Below are 13,682 nucleotides of genomic sequence, written 5' to 3' on the forward strand. Positions count from 1 at the left end.
GCGACACGACTCCAGCAATGCGTGACTTTTGTGCCAACAGATGCGTCAGAATTTCTGACGCATCCGTCAATCCTTGCACCATGGTGCGCCGTATTGTAAATACTGCGCATCCATGGTGGTGCAACAATTTTGAATGGAGACACAGGAACTGACGCATCTATACAAATGCATCAGCTTCTTGTGAATCTGCCCCTATATTTTTGACATGACGTGACAGATCTGGTAATGATATGGGGTGGTTTTGTGTAAATAGGCCCAATTCTAGAAAAATTTGGTAAAATTGTGGATAATTAGCAGAAATGCAACTCCAGTGTTTGCACAAAAGACACTTGCATCCATTTTGGTTGCATTGACCCATTTTGGTCCAAAAAAGGAATCTCTAAAAACAGATCTGCAATCAAGTACAGCTTCTGTTCTGGTAATTTGAATTGTTAAATTGCAACAATTTTGCCACAAATGCAATATAATTAAGTGACATGGAGTAATTTTAGGACTTTTGCACATGCAAAATTCTTGAAATCATGCAGCGTAATTGAAATTTCTCCTTGGCCTAGTATCATTGGTGCAGACTAAAACATTAGTTTTAATAAACAGAAGAAAATAAGCCTAAAGATTTAGGGCTAAGTGTCCTTTTTATGACATGTTTTGGGGTCTGTTAGTTCATCCAGAGGAAAAATATATAGGAAAAATTATAACAGAACATCATTTTGCATATCATGGGTCAGATGTACGACCCTTACATTTTGAGAATCGGAAATTGTGTCGCTTTGCGACTCGCAATTTGCGACTTGCAAAATGCGATTTACAACAGTGTCTCAGACACTGTTAGCAATTCCTAATGGGGTTGCAAATTGCCTGCCTCCTTAATATTCATGAGTCAGGTGCTATTTGCGACCCCATTAGGAATAGCCACCACTGACAGGGATGGTAGCCTGCTGGGGTCAGCAGACCAGCCTGTCTGTGACTGCTTTTTCAATAAAGCAGTTTTTTTCTTTTTGAAATCCAGCCCATTTTTCTTAAAGGGAAAACGGGATGCATTTAATAAAGAAAAATAAAACGTTTCTGATTCATTTTTTGGACCACTGCCAGTTCTTAAAAAATATTTTCGCACAGTCACAAAAGAGAAGGGGTCCCCTGGGCACCGCTTCCCGTTTGCAAGTGGTTTACTACCTACTTGAAGTAGGTGGTAAACTGCAAGTGTTTTGCGACCCACAAATGCAGTCACAAAAGAATCATACATTGAAATGCGAGTCACTATTAAAAAGGGACGCCCTTGCTACGTCCCTTCCTAATAGCGAGTCGCAAACCCTATTTTGCGAGTTGGTATTAGCTTACCGACTCGCAAAATAGGGTTTGTACATGGGGCAGACCAATTTTGTGGTCACAACCTGGCCGATTGCCGTTTACAACCACAAAAAACGGTCGTATATCTGGCCCCATATGTTATAGTGTTCCCCTCTTTGCTTATACAGAGAGATGTATTGAAATACTATAGACTAAAGTGGGAGGGATCAATTGGGAAGCAAGCTTTTTATAACTCACAAAGAACCGTTCTAATACCTTTTGTGATAAAACAGCAGCTCCTGTAGATTTAATGCAACTTTGGATTTATTATTCTTGAGAGGCAGGGTGTTGGAAGCTGTGTTCTGGAGTTTTTCCTTTCTTATGGAAAAAGGTTTTGCACTAGCACTAGTTACAGTGCGATTGAGAGTTTCTAAAATACATACATTTTCAGAGCTGTAATTTTACCTTATCCAGGGAATTGTTTTCACATTTCCTTGCAGTCTATTTTAAACTGTGCATATTACAATATATAAAAATAAAGGCATTTTCCCAGTGCTTTCTGTTGTCTCTGGTTACTGTTCAAACAGTAGCAATGCTTTAAGTGCCAGAGCATTCACAACTTTAAAACGCATTTCCCAATTAGTTTAACTTACATAAAATGTTTTCATTTTTGGTGTGTGTGGTATAATTTATGTGCAGCTGCCTCAAGTTGACAGACCAATAATATGGTTACAGAATATTTTGTTCAGTTTGACCCAGAATACAAGCAGAAATGAGGCTAAAGTTCAGTTACTTGCCATGAAAGAACCATAAATTGTTACATAAAAAACACATGCATAGCCCTTTAACATTTTACCTAAGGGCAATGCCATTAATCCATTAAATTTAGAAAATAGACTCACCCAGGCCTGCAAATACACCAGAGGAAAAGATGCAGTCATGAAATACAAAGCTCAACCTGTGCAGACTCCAGTGCCCAGCTTGCTGCCTGCAGCCTTCAATCCCACCCTTTCACAGCTTGAGGTGGGTTCATTGAGCCTGTGACACGTTGTGAAAGGGTGGGGTGGTGCTCCAACTCCTATTGGACGTACAGCTGCTGGTGCTAAGGGTCTTCAGCCTGAGGTGTGTAGGGGCAAACTTTTCACTCACGTCATCAGGGGAAGAGTGAAGCCCAGGAAGCAATGATTTTGCCTAGCTGATGACCTCACAGGCTTCAGGGCTGTGAGCTCATCAGCCCGGCAATTACTAACTGATGGCAGTCTGCCGAATCCAATGTAAAACAAGGTCAGGAACAGGATGATGATGATGATGATGATGATATAGACCTTATTAGGCACTCGAATGCTGAGGCGTCTTGGTGCTGATGTGTGTACGCAGGGCAGGGACTGAGCTAGATCTACGCAGAAGTAAACAGCCGGGATTTCAAGGCTTTCCTGAAGGATAGTAGGTTAGGCTGCAGTCTCAGTGCCACTGGCAGTTCATTCAACAGTTGTGCTGCACAACTAGACAAAGACCTGCCAACCCATCAGACCCTTCAAAACTTTGGGGTACAGATCATGCCAAGATGGGCCGACTGTAAGTTTCGAGAGGGGGTATAGAGCCTGAACATTTCCTGACAGTCATCTGAACCCCACCGTATTGTGCCTTGTGCACCAGGCAGAGCACCTTAAATTCAATTCCCTGCTGCACGGGGAGCCAGTGTAATGCCCTTCTTCCCTGTGACGTAGGATGACCCTTAGGGATTTTTAGGATTAGGCGTACCGCAGCATTCTGCAATGATTGAAGTTTGCTGATCTGATGTTTATCAATGCCCAGAAACATCGCATTACAATAGTCCAATTTGGACAGAAAAAGAGCAACCATAACCGTCTTTTGTAGTATGAGGGGAATGAAAGGGAAAATGTTACGAAGGGTCTTTAGCAGAAAAAAACTGGCAGACGTTAAACTGTTGACCTGTGCCGACATATTAAGTTTATTGTCAAAAATGACCCCATTATTCCTCGCCTTCCTGACATGGTGAGGACATTGCCCTGCCTCCGACGGCTACCAAGAATTGTTCCATAGTGGTGTTCCATTGCCAAACTCAATCACTTCTGTCTTTTCTGTATTAATCTTCAGAAAACTAAGACTCATCCAATTCATGATGTCCTTTAAACAGGAGTGAAAGCTGGCAGCTGTTAGCTCAGGCCTGTCCGACAGGGATATCACCAGTTGTGAATCGTCGGCATATGACACAAATGTGAAGTCATGTTTCCTAACAAGTATTGCCAGTGGCTTCACATAGATGTTAAACAACGTCAGGGACAGAGCTGATCCTTGCGGAACACCACAGGGCAGGTTGAAACTGTTCAATTGTAAGCCGTCCTAGCTCAAACTCTGTTTCCTGTTCTCTAAAAACGAGGAGAGGAGGGCCAGAGCTGAGTCACAGATTCCTACCTCCCGTAGTCGCCGCACCTACACGGTGTGATTTCATAGTGTCGAATGCGGCCGACAAATCAAGGAGAACAAGGATTGCCCTACCTCCGCCTTCCACTACTCTCTGAATCCCCTTGAAGGCTGCAATCAGGGCGGATTACGTGGAGTGTCTTGGCCGAAAGCCATGCTGGGTGGGGTCCAATAGCCTATTGCTCTCTAAATATTCTGTCAATGTCTTATTGACTGATTTTTCGAGGATCTTAGCTACAAATGGTAAACCCGAAATCGGATGATAGTTTTTAAATTCAGGAGAAGGTAAACTGAGGTGAACGCTTCTAAAGCACTGCCCAGTTTATCTTTGTTTTCAAAATACTGTCAGCAATACTAGGGAAAATAAAAAGCACTTTTGGGGGAAATAACAAGATGGGCATAGCCCCTGCGCCCATATGAGAGAACTGCCCCTGCATGTTGGTCTTATTGTGATTCGGGGTTCAATGCGTACAAGATTGCAATTTGCGAATTGAAAGACCCACTTTACACTGCATGAAATTGCATTATGGTATGTAATTTCCACTACAAACCGAATACGTACCTTGTAATAACTTGCAAGATCCAGGGTGATGGGGGCCGAAAACAGTTGCTCCCCTACCTAATTCGCAGCAACATGTACAAATGCTTTACTGTCACTTTTGCATTCGGAAAACATGGAATGATTACCAGCTGCAGATTCAGGAGGTAACCATTTTCAAAACGCAAGCTGTTAACGTGGCCTTGTGACCCCGTACCTTCAAGAGACCAGGGGCATATTTTCAAGGGCTTATCACCTCCAGAATGTCACTTTTTATGGAATTCTGGTGGCGATAAGCGCATCACCTTATTTGCAAGGCGCCTTTAAGCCTCTTGACATGGCTTAACACCGCCTTGTAAAAAGGCCCCTTTTCACGCAGAACTTAGCATGAAAGGGGCGGGCAATGGATGTTGCAGTGGGTGTTCCACCGCAACATCCATCGTTTTTGACACTGTCCCCTATTTAAAAGGGTGTTGTAAATATGGGGCAGTGCCAAAAACAAGACCATGGAAAAACTGGTCTTAACCTGGCAAAACAAGGAGAAATGATTCATTTCTCCCCGTTTTTGCAGTATAATGCCTTATGCAGCACACATGGAAATAGCAAATTGCTATTAGTGATGGTTCAAGTGCAGGAAGGGAAACCTTCCTGCACATGGACAATAATTCCCTGCAACGCAGACACCTTTTCACTATGGTGCAAGGGTGCCTGCGTTGGTGCTAGGCATCTAGTTTTAGCGCCAGCGCTAGGGGACACACAAGGGCACACCAAATTCTTCTGAATATGGTGCTTCCCTGCATTTTTAACCTGATGGAGCAATGTGTTAGCAATTTGGAGCTACAGTGCTGGGATGTAGGGCAGATGTCCTCGGCAATCCTTTGTCACTGGATTTGCTACTTTTTGCAAACTGCTACCTGCCCCATTAATACTGCTGATGTGTGCCGTTAGTGAAGGATTCTGAAAAGATATATTAGGCTGCAAAGATTTTAAGAAAGCCTCAATCAGCAAAAAATTAGGCATGTCACAGTGCAAAACATTGCGCTGAGAACAGCATATCTGAGCATTTGGCCTAAGCCATTATGTATATGTTGACTCCTCCACCCGCATTATTAATTAAAAACTGACATTGAAACGGGTCCACATTCGACCATATACATATGTCTTTAAATTTACAGGCAAAATACTGAGCAATTTCTGAACAATACAGGGATTAGCTTTTTCCAGGATGTTGTGTTTCTGTGTCATGTGCATGCTGTAAACTGAGTCTTCTCTAGCTATCTGTGTGATTTCAGAATGTAGGTGGGTGCTTAAAAAGAGCCACAATTGAGAGATCTGGGGATGAGCATGAAAGCAGTGCAAGCTTCTCCCAGTGCTTGCCAGTGGGTCATAAAGGTATTCAGAATGCTTGCTTATCCAGTCCTTGCCCTCTATTCAGATCGTACAGAACAATGGTCAAGGATTTCAGTTTGTAAAACTGATTCTTTCCAAACGTTTATGAGAAAGGTACAAATCTGTGGAACTATTGACAGGGATACATTAAAAGACAATGCAGGGCTTACATGTGAGTACATTGTGCATGTAATGGAATTGTGAACCAGTGGCGGCTGCTACAGAATGGGGGTACATTGATTATAGCCACAGCTTCTCCTCAGTCCTCTTCTCTTGGCAGCACACAGGCTCCACCAAGCCAATCACGATGCTGCTGTCACCAGCATGACAGCAGCATCATGATTGGTCTTGTTTGATCACTCATATAGTGCCTGGGAGCCTTGGGACTGTTCTCCAACAGCTGTGCAACACAGCCAGGTGGAGAAATGTTAAGTGCACATGACTGTTTGGCCGGTCCAAAACCTATGGTGCGCCAATCACTCCTCCTCTCTGTGACCCCAGCCCCACCCACCCTAATCTAACCCCGTAGCTCGTACAAAAAAGAAAATGATAATAACATTGTTACAGAAGGGGGATGGGAGCACACTGCCTCACCTCCCAGCACAGTTCGCCCCTTAGCATTTTGGTAAATGCAGTTCACAGTGAATGCTTACTTGATTTTTAGCTGTAGTTGTTCACCAAAGTTGGTGAAGGTTAGTGCATGTGTTTCTGGATATTATCCTTCATCAGTAGAGATCAAAAACTAAATTCCTTCTGAGGTGGCTGAGAAGGCTGCCACAGTCTCTCAGGTCTCAGTACCTCTCTCTGGCGCACAGGTGCATCTCCAAAAGCTCATCAGCTCAGTGGCTCAAGGGAGCCTTTTCAAACAGAAGGGGGATGGGAGCACACTGCCTCACCTCCCAGCACAGTTCACCCCTCAGCATTGTGGTAAATGCAGTTCACAGTGAATGCTTACTTGATATTTAGCTGTAGTTGTTCACCCAAGTTGGTGCATTGTTATTATCATTTTATTTTTATTTTTTATTTACTGCTCTGTGGATAGTGGGGCGATGATCCTTTGCGAAGGAGCCGCCGCTGTTGTGAACTAAAGGAAATGCAAGGAAGTACATGCAGTGGAGGTTAAGAAGAGCTAAGGTGTGTGAGTCATATAGAACATATAGAAGGAGAAATCCTGAAAGATACAGGAATTAAGAGGACATAAGTGTCAGACAGAAAGCCTGCGAGGAAAGTGGGGGGATGGGAAGAACAGTGATTGAGACACTTCAAAGACCACTTATCCTACTGCAGATATTAGTAATGTTTAATTCACAGTCTAATATTTAAAGAACTAAAATGTTTTCAGTTCTCAAAATCTGAAAAAAAATCATTGTAAATTATTTGTATGATAATGCTAACAAGCATTGGCAAAGCTAATAGTCTGGCTTGTTTTAGGTGCATATCTTTTACTGTGTGATATGTCTGTTGTAATAAAAGAAGGGTCACAAAGAGGCACCAACATACTGATAAGGTGACATGCAATGGGAAGAACAGAATTTTAGTTTACATGTTTTAAGCCACACCTTAAGTACATAAGCCATGCCTCTTGCAAGGAATTCCAAGTTACATTTCATAGGCCACGCGCCCTCTACAGACCTACAACTTTTTTATATTCCACTTAAGGACTGCTCATTCCCCTCTCATTAGCCTCTCCTTTTTTCATTGATTTCCTTTCTTCAGTTCTCTAAGTCGCATATTATATCATTTAAGAATTAAAATATATTTTCTAAAATCAGACATGCAAATTTTAATGGAATTGAGTATATGGCTTTTATGTCTATTGTTCAATCTATTCAATCATCATTTTAAATGTAACCTAATTAAATGTTTTGTTTTGTCTACAATTGTATATTTTTAACAGGTGTTAATAGATTTTATGACAACATTGAGGAGATGGTCGGCTACAGGCCATGCATCTGGTGGAAACTGTGCTGGTCTTTCTTTACGCCTATAATTGTTGGGGTAAGCAGACATACATGTTTCTAATGTATACAGTATGGGGCCTGAAGTATGACATGATGTATGACATGAAGTGTTGAAATATAGTCTAAATTTGGTAGGAAATTGTCAGTTCTTGTAAATTCCACCTGCAAAAATTTCCTTTTTCAAGAAAGGTTTACTCAACCCTACTAAGAAATTGTAATATTTATGAGATTGGTGTGCATGAATTAGGCACAATTGAAGAAAAATGATAACCAGGACCTCACCAGCTCCCCTTGCTGCCTGTCAGCCATCCCCTTCCTTCTGTGACGCCTCCTCCTGCTGGACTCTGCTGGGCTGCTCTTGCCTTGTACAGTTGGGTGCCTGATAGCCAGCCCATCAGCCAGCTCTTAGCTGAATTTAATTTTATTTTAAGCTTCAGTTTATTTTAATCTAATCCTTGCATATAGGCCTCTGCTGCCCTCACGTTTGATCACTGTTTCTTGCCACCAGCGATTTCCCGCCGCCCGCTTCCCCAGTGCCCCTCCCAGGACTTACTTAATGGAGGCTGCAGTGCAGGCACACCCAGCAGGTGCATCAAAGGGAAGCTGGTTTGTGCCCGTCCACACCTAGCTCGTGGCAGCCCCCTGAATCCTGACAACCAGGGCACCCACAGGCACTGCTGTGCAGATCTAGGAGCATTGGACTCTGGACACCCCAAAAACTGCTGCCTCACATCTCCTTACTTCACAGCAGGACCATTGTGCTGCCACAGCTGTCTCTTCACCTGCAACGTAGAGCTACCTACTCTTGCAGAAACTTGTGCCAGTCCTACCCCACCAACCGACACCACCTCGGAACCACACTGATGCCTCCTGATCAAAGCTAGATCGCTCTTCAAACATGCACTGATGTGTGGGACGCCATCTTCACCCTCACCCCAATGTAACCTTCATCGCAGAGACCTGGTTCAACCCCTCCTCTGCCCCTGATATTGCCTCCATGACACTCAAGGGCTACAAGATGGCAAACCTGGAATGCACCAACAAACTCAGAGGTGGCATCGCAATCATCCACAAAGAATCAATCCGCTGCACAACCACTGAAGACGGCACCACACAGATCATGGAACAGCTGAATTTTCAACTCCACACTGATGACTAAACAACCATTAAAGGCATACTTGCCTACAGATCCTCAGGAACTCGCAATGGCCTCTGTTGCACCATTACAGATTTCATCACCCTACTCGCCATTGAATCCAAGCACTACTCATAATCCATGTGGACGACCCCCCATACATGAACTCCACGAGCCTCTTGCAACAAATGGACAGCAAGGCTTTAGCCACTTGGTTGCAGACCCCACACACAGAGCAGGACATACATTGGACCCTATCTTCATGACCAGCAACATAGTCAAATACAGCCAATCCTCTGAACTCACCAGGACCGGCCATCATCCTCTTAACCCCGATCCTCTTCACCATCACAGGATCACCACGCATCACCCCCAACCCTCCCAGCTACCTCCTTCCGCAACTGGAGCAAAGTGGCACAGATCAATGTACAGACGCCCTCAACACCACCCAACCGAATGGCGCAACCTGGAACAGGCTGTTGAGAACTTCAACACCTGGATCACCAATGCTGCTAACTAAGTTGCCCACGTCACACCAGCCAAAATCTGCAGAACCAACTAACAAGCCAGCTGGTACACACCAGAACTCAGCACAATGAAGCACAGATTCAAGCAACTGGAGAGAAGAATGGGCACTACCAGAGACGATACAGACCAAGCCACCTTCAGTCAGTCCTCAACAGATACCACCAATGACTCAAAGACGCAAAACAGGATACCTTTGCAGACTGTATCGAAGTTACAGTCAGAAAAGAGAACTGTATCGAAGTTAATGCCAATCACACAAAGGAACTCTTTACCATGAACAGAGAGTTCTCCTACCCAAGAGCTACAGGGAACATGATCCCTCCCTCACAGGAACTCTGTGATGCTCTATCAAATCATTTCCACAACAAGATGTCCACCATATACAGGAACTTTGAGTCCCAACCCACTCACCTCCTTAGGCTACTCACTCCAACGGATGCCTTCCCCAACCAACATCTCACCACATGGGAACAGCTCACCACACCGGACCCCATAGCCAACATGAACTCCATCCACTCGGGAGAACCAAAGACCCCTGCCCCCACTGCCTCTTCATCTAGGAGCAAAGATATCAGCAACCATCTCACCACCATCCTCAATGCATGTATTACCACAGCCATCTTTCCTAATGCATAGAGAAATGCAGAGGTCAGATTTCTTCTAAAAAAACACTCAGCAGATCCCAGCGAACTCCAGAACTACTGTTCCATCTTGTTGCTCCCATTTCGCGCCAAAATCCTGGAGATGGTCTGCAACAGTCCGCTCACAGAACACCTCGAGAGAAACAACCTACTAAACACCACCCAAACTTGTTTCCGAGCTAACCACAACACAGAGTTCTCCCTGATCACCTGCACGAAAGACATCTACACCCTACTCGACAGAGTTGAATCGGCTGTGCTGATCCTTCTCCACCTCTCCCCAGCATTCGACACAGTTTCCCACCACACTCATCAAGAGATTGCACTTGATTGGAATCAAGGGAGACACACTCAGATGAATTATATAATTCCCCACAGAACGCATTCAGAGAATCCACCTACCCTCTTCACTACAGAACACATAAGCACCATTTGCGACGTTCCTCAAGCCTCATCACTCAGCCGCACCATCTTTAACACCTACATCCAGCATCAGAAACCACAATATCAACATCATACCATGCGCCGACAAAACCCAGCTCATCGTCTAGCTCTCAGCTGACACCCCCACTACCAACCACCACTACCAAGACCAACTTCCACTACTGCATAAAGAATGTTGCAGCCTGGCCTAAGGACAATTGTCTAAAGATCAACAAGGACAAGACCAAAGGGCTGATCTTTGCCAACCATGACTTCCCCTGGAACACTATCTGAAAGTCTGCTAAACTTGGCCCAACCCCCACACCAAAAGATCACGCACACAACATCAGCATCATCCTGCACATCAAATGCTCCATGAAAGGACAGATCAACACATGCTCCTCTACCTGCTTCCTCACTCCTCCCATGCCTCGAAGAATCTTCAAATGGCTCGCTACAAACAAAAGAAAACCAGTCACGCAAGCCCTAATCACCAGCAGTTCGGACAACACACTGTATGCAGGAACCACCACCAAACTCATGGGAAGGCTCAAGACAAAAGAGAACTCAGCAGCCAGACTGATCCTCAGCCTGCCCAAATGGACCCACATCACCCAACACCTGAGAAACCTCCACTGGCTCCCAATCCAGAAAAGATGCCAATTCAAACTACTGAGACACTCCAACAAAGCCCTCCACGATCAAGGACTAGCATACATGAAACCACCGCTTGAACTTCCGCCAACTATCCAGAAACCTTTGCTCCCCCTCCCTCACCCTTGCACAGGCATTGTGCATCCACCATAGCCAACAGCAGATTATGCTCCTTCTCCCACCACACTGCCAAGTCCTGGAATGCCCTCTCTCTCCACCTCCGAACATCACCCTCACTGACGGACTTCAGAAAGCGATAGAAGACCTGGATTTTTTACTAAGCCCAGCATCCTGCGCCTGGATACCCTCACTGGTGATCAGCCATGCTATACAAGTACCAATTGATTGATTTATTGATTGATCGATTAAAAAGCCAAACATTAAATAATGTTTTGCTAATTTTTGATAACTTTACAATAGTTATGAAATGGTACCAAACATTTGTGGTTATAAAAAATATCATCCAAGAAAATAATGTGTGATTTCTAAAAAGGTAGATATCATAAAGAAACGTGCATTTTGTTTTGTATTTGGCACTGATGCAAGCTTTAGATTTATAAATGACATATTCCTGGCAAATATAGCTGATGCTTTTTAATAAATAAAGGACCAAATGTATCAAACTTTCATGCAGCACAATCCAGCAAGCCACCTTGCTTCACTGTGCTACATGAAAGGAAAAGGACGGGAATGTGTTGTATTGAAAATTATACAACACATTCTTGTCCGTCCCTTGTGCTGGAGCACTTTTGGCTGCCTAGTGCCAATGCAAGCACCCTTGTGTCATGGTGCAAGGGGGCCTGCGTTGCAGCCTTCACAAAAGCAATCCTCAGAGGCATTTTCCTCTTTCTATGTGTGCTGAGAATGCAGCACATGTAGAAAGAGGAAAGAATAAGGAGAAATAAAGATATTTCCCCTCGTTGCACCTCCCCTGTGGAGGCATTACATTTTGACGCATTCCCAGGTCTACCGCAAATGGTAAATCTGGAAATGTGTCAAAATCCATGGGTGGATGAGTCGGAACACCCCCGCTCCACCCATGGAATGCCTTCCTGGGGCAGAGTACCGCAAGGGTGCAATTTGCGCTGCTTTGCTTTACTCCAGATTTATACAGCCATGCAGACCCATGCAAGGTGGCCTTGCGTGGCTTGATAAATCTGACTTTAGTATTGCGTTGCCCTTGCATCCCCTTGTGTGATGCAAGGACGATGCAACACTATGATAAATCTGGCCCAAAATGTTCAAATTTGAAATAGTTGATCAATTTTCGTTTTGGGCCGTTTTGTATCCGCCTGCATTTAGAGGTCAGCATTGTAAGGAGGGATAAAGATGTGACAAGGCGAAACACAAGGACCGACATTTGTTTAGTGTTTTAGGGGCAAATTACCAACAACTAGCGATAATTATCGCTATGTTGGTTTAGCGGCAACATTCATATCGCCGAGCTCCGCCGATTTTTATCGCTTAGGAGCCTTGCTATTATCAAGGTTTATCTCCTAAGTGATAAAAATCGGCCGAAATGCATGAATATTGCTGTAAAGTCAGCGATATTCATGCATTACCGAGCAAATGCTCTTAGCCATGTAATCCACCTACCATTGGATTACATGGCTAAGAACAGCTCTGGGCAGGCGTTAGCTTTTGGAGATAATCGCGCTTAGCGCGATTATTTCCAAAAGTTGGTAATAGAAGATAGAGATGTTAGCGACTGTTTCCAGTTGCTAACATCTTGGCACGCCCACTTTGCATGTCATCAGCTATAATTATCGCTGACATGCAAAGTGGGCACCTAAATGCCCGCTATCTCCTACTAGCTGTCGCTAACTGGTGTTAGCGACAGCTAGGTAATAGGGCAATACAATTATCGCCGCATTAGCGGTAAAAAGTCCTGCTAATGCGGCGATAATGGCCCTTGGTAATATGCCCCTTAGTTCTCTTGCATGCCACTGCACAATTTGCACTGTGCTTTTTGGCCATGTTGATGGTGTGGTGACGTAATGCTTTGTGCACAATGTTACTAAATCTACCCCAACATTCTATAAAACTAAGCAAAACTCTGAAATCAGTAAGAATGTCCTTCTTACAATATTCTGATGCATAATTTTTTATTTTAATAAAATACAAAGCGTTAAGGAATAGAGAAAATATATACAATGAACAGTGCTACAATGTGTCAGCGTAGAGACTACCCACAGGCAGCACATTTCTAAAATTTAGATCACGCTTAGTATTAAGTAGAATTCCTTAGAATGCTCACTTTCTTTGGAACACTTCTTGGAGCAGGAATTCAAAGTGGAGGTTTAGACATTCAGTGTACTCTCCTCATAACAACTTAAATGACCCCCATGGAGTCACTTACAGATGATGATGATGATAAAAGTACAAGCATTGTCTATTTTGAATGCAAAAAGGCTAATCTTACACAAATAACGCAATAACATACCTCTTGACAAGTCACACAACAGTGTTATACTTAATGAGTAGGCTTGTAAAGCAGCAAAAATTCCTCAAAGTGCATAATGTACGCTTCTACCTTAAGCAAAACATGTTTTCAGTACTCTGAGAGAGCATAGGCGGCCATTGTCCTAATAAGTCTATTTCTAGTAAACTAAAGTGGATTAACCTTGCAAGTTAGCAATGTAGAAAAGGGAGACCATTATCGCTAGTTTTATTTGCATCCTCTA

At 43.8% G+C, this 13,682-nt stretch overlaps 1 protein-coding gene across 1 annotated transcript in view; it reads left to right on the plus strand.

The window, feature by feature from the left end:
* The window catches only part of SLC6A1 (solute carrier family 6 member 1), a 598,500-nt gene that overhangs the window by 533,975 nt on the left and 50,843 nt on the right, over positions 1-13,682 (plus strand). Inside the window, exon 13 of the mRNA XM_078661404.1 lies at positions 7,554-7,654. Within this exon, the coding sequence (XP_078517530.1) occupies positions 7,554-7,654 (101 nt within the window). The remainder of the gene's footprint in view (positions 1-7,553; positions 7,655-13,682) is intronic.

The sequence above is a fragment of the Lissotriton helveticus genome, chromosome 9, assembly GCF_964261635.1.
Source record: "Lissotriton helveticus chromosome 9, aLisHel1.1, whole genome shotgun sequence".
Taxonomy (NCBI): Eukaryota; Metazoa; Chordata; class Amphibia; order Caudata; family Salamandridae; genus Lissotriton; species Lissotriton helveticus.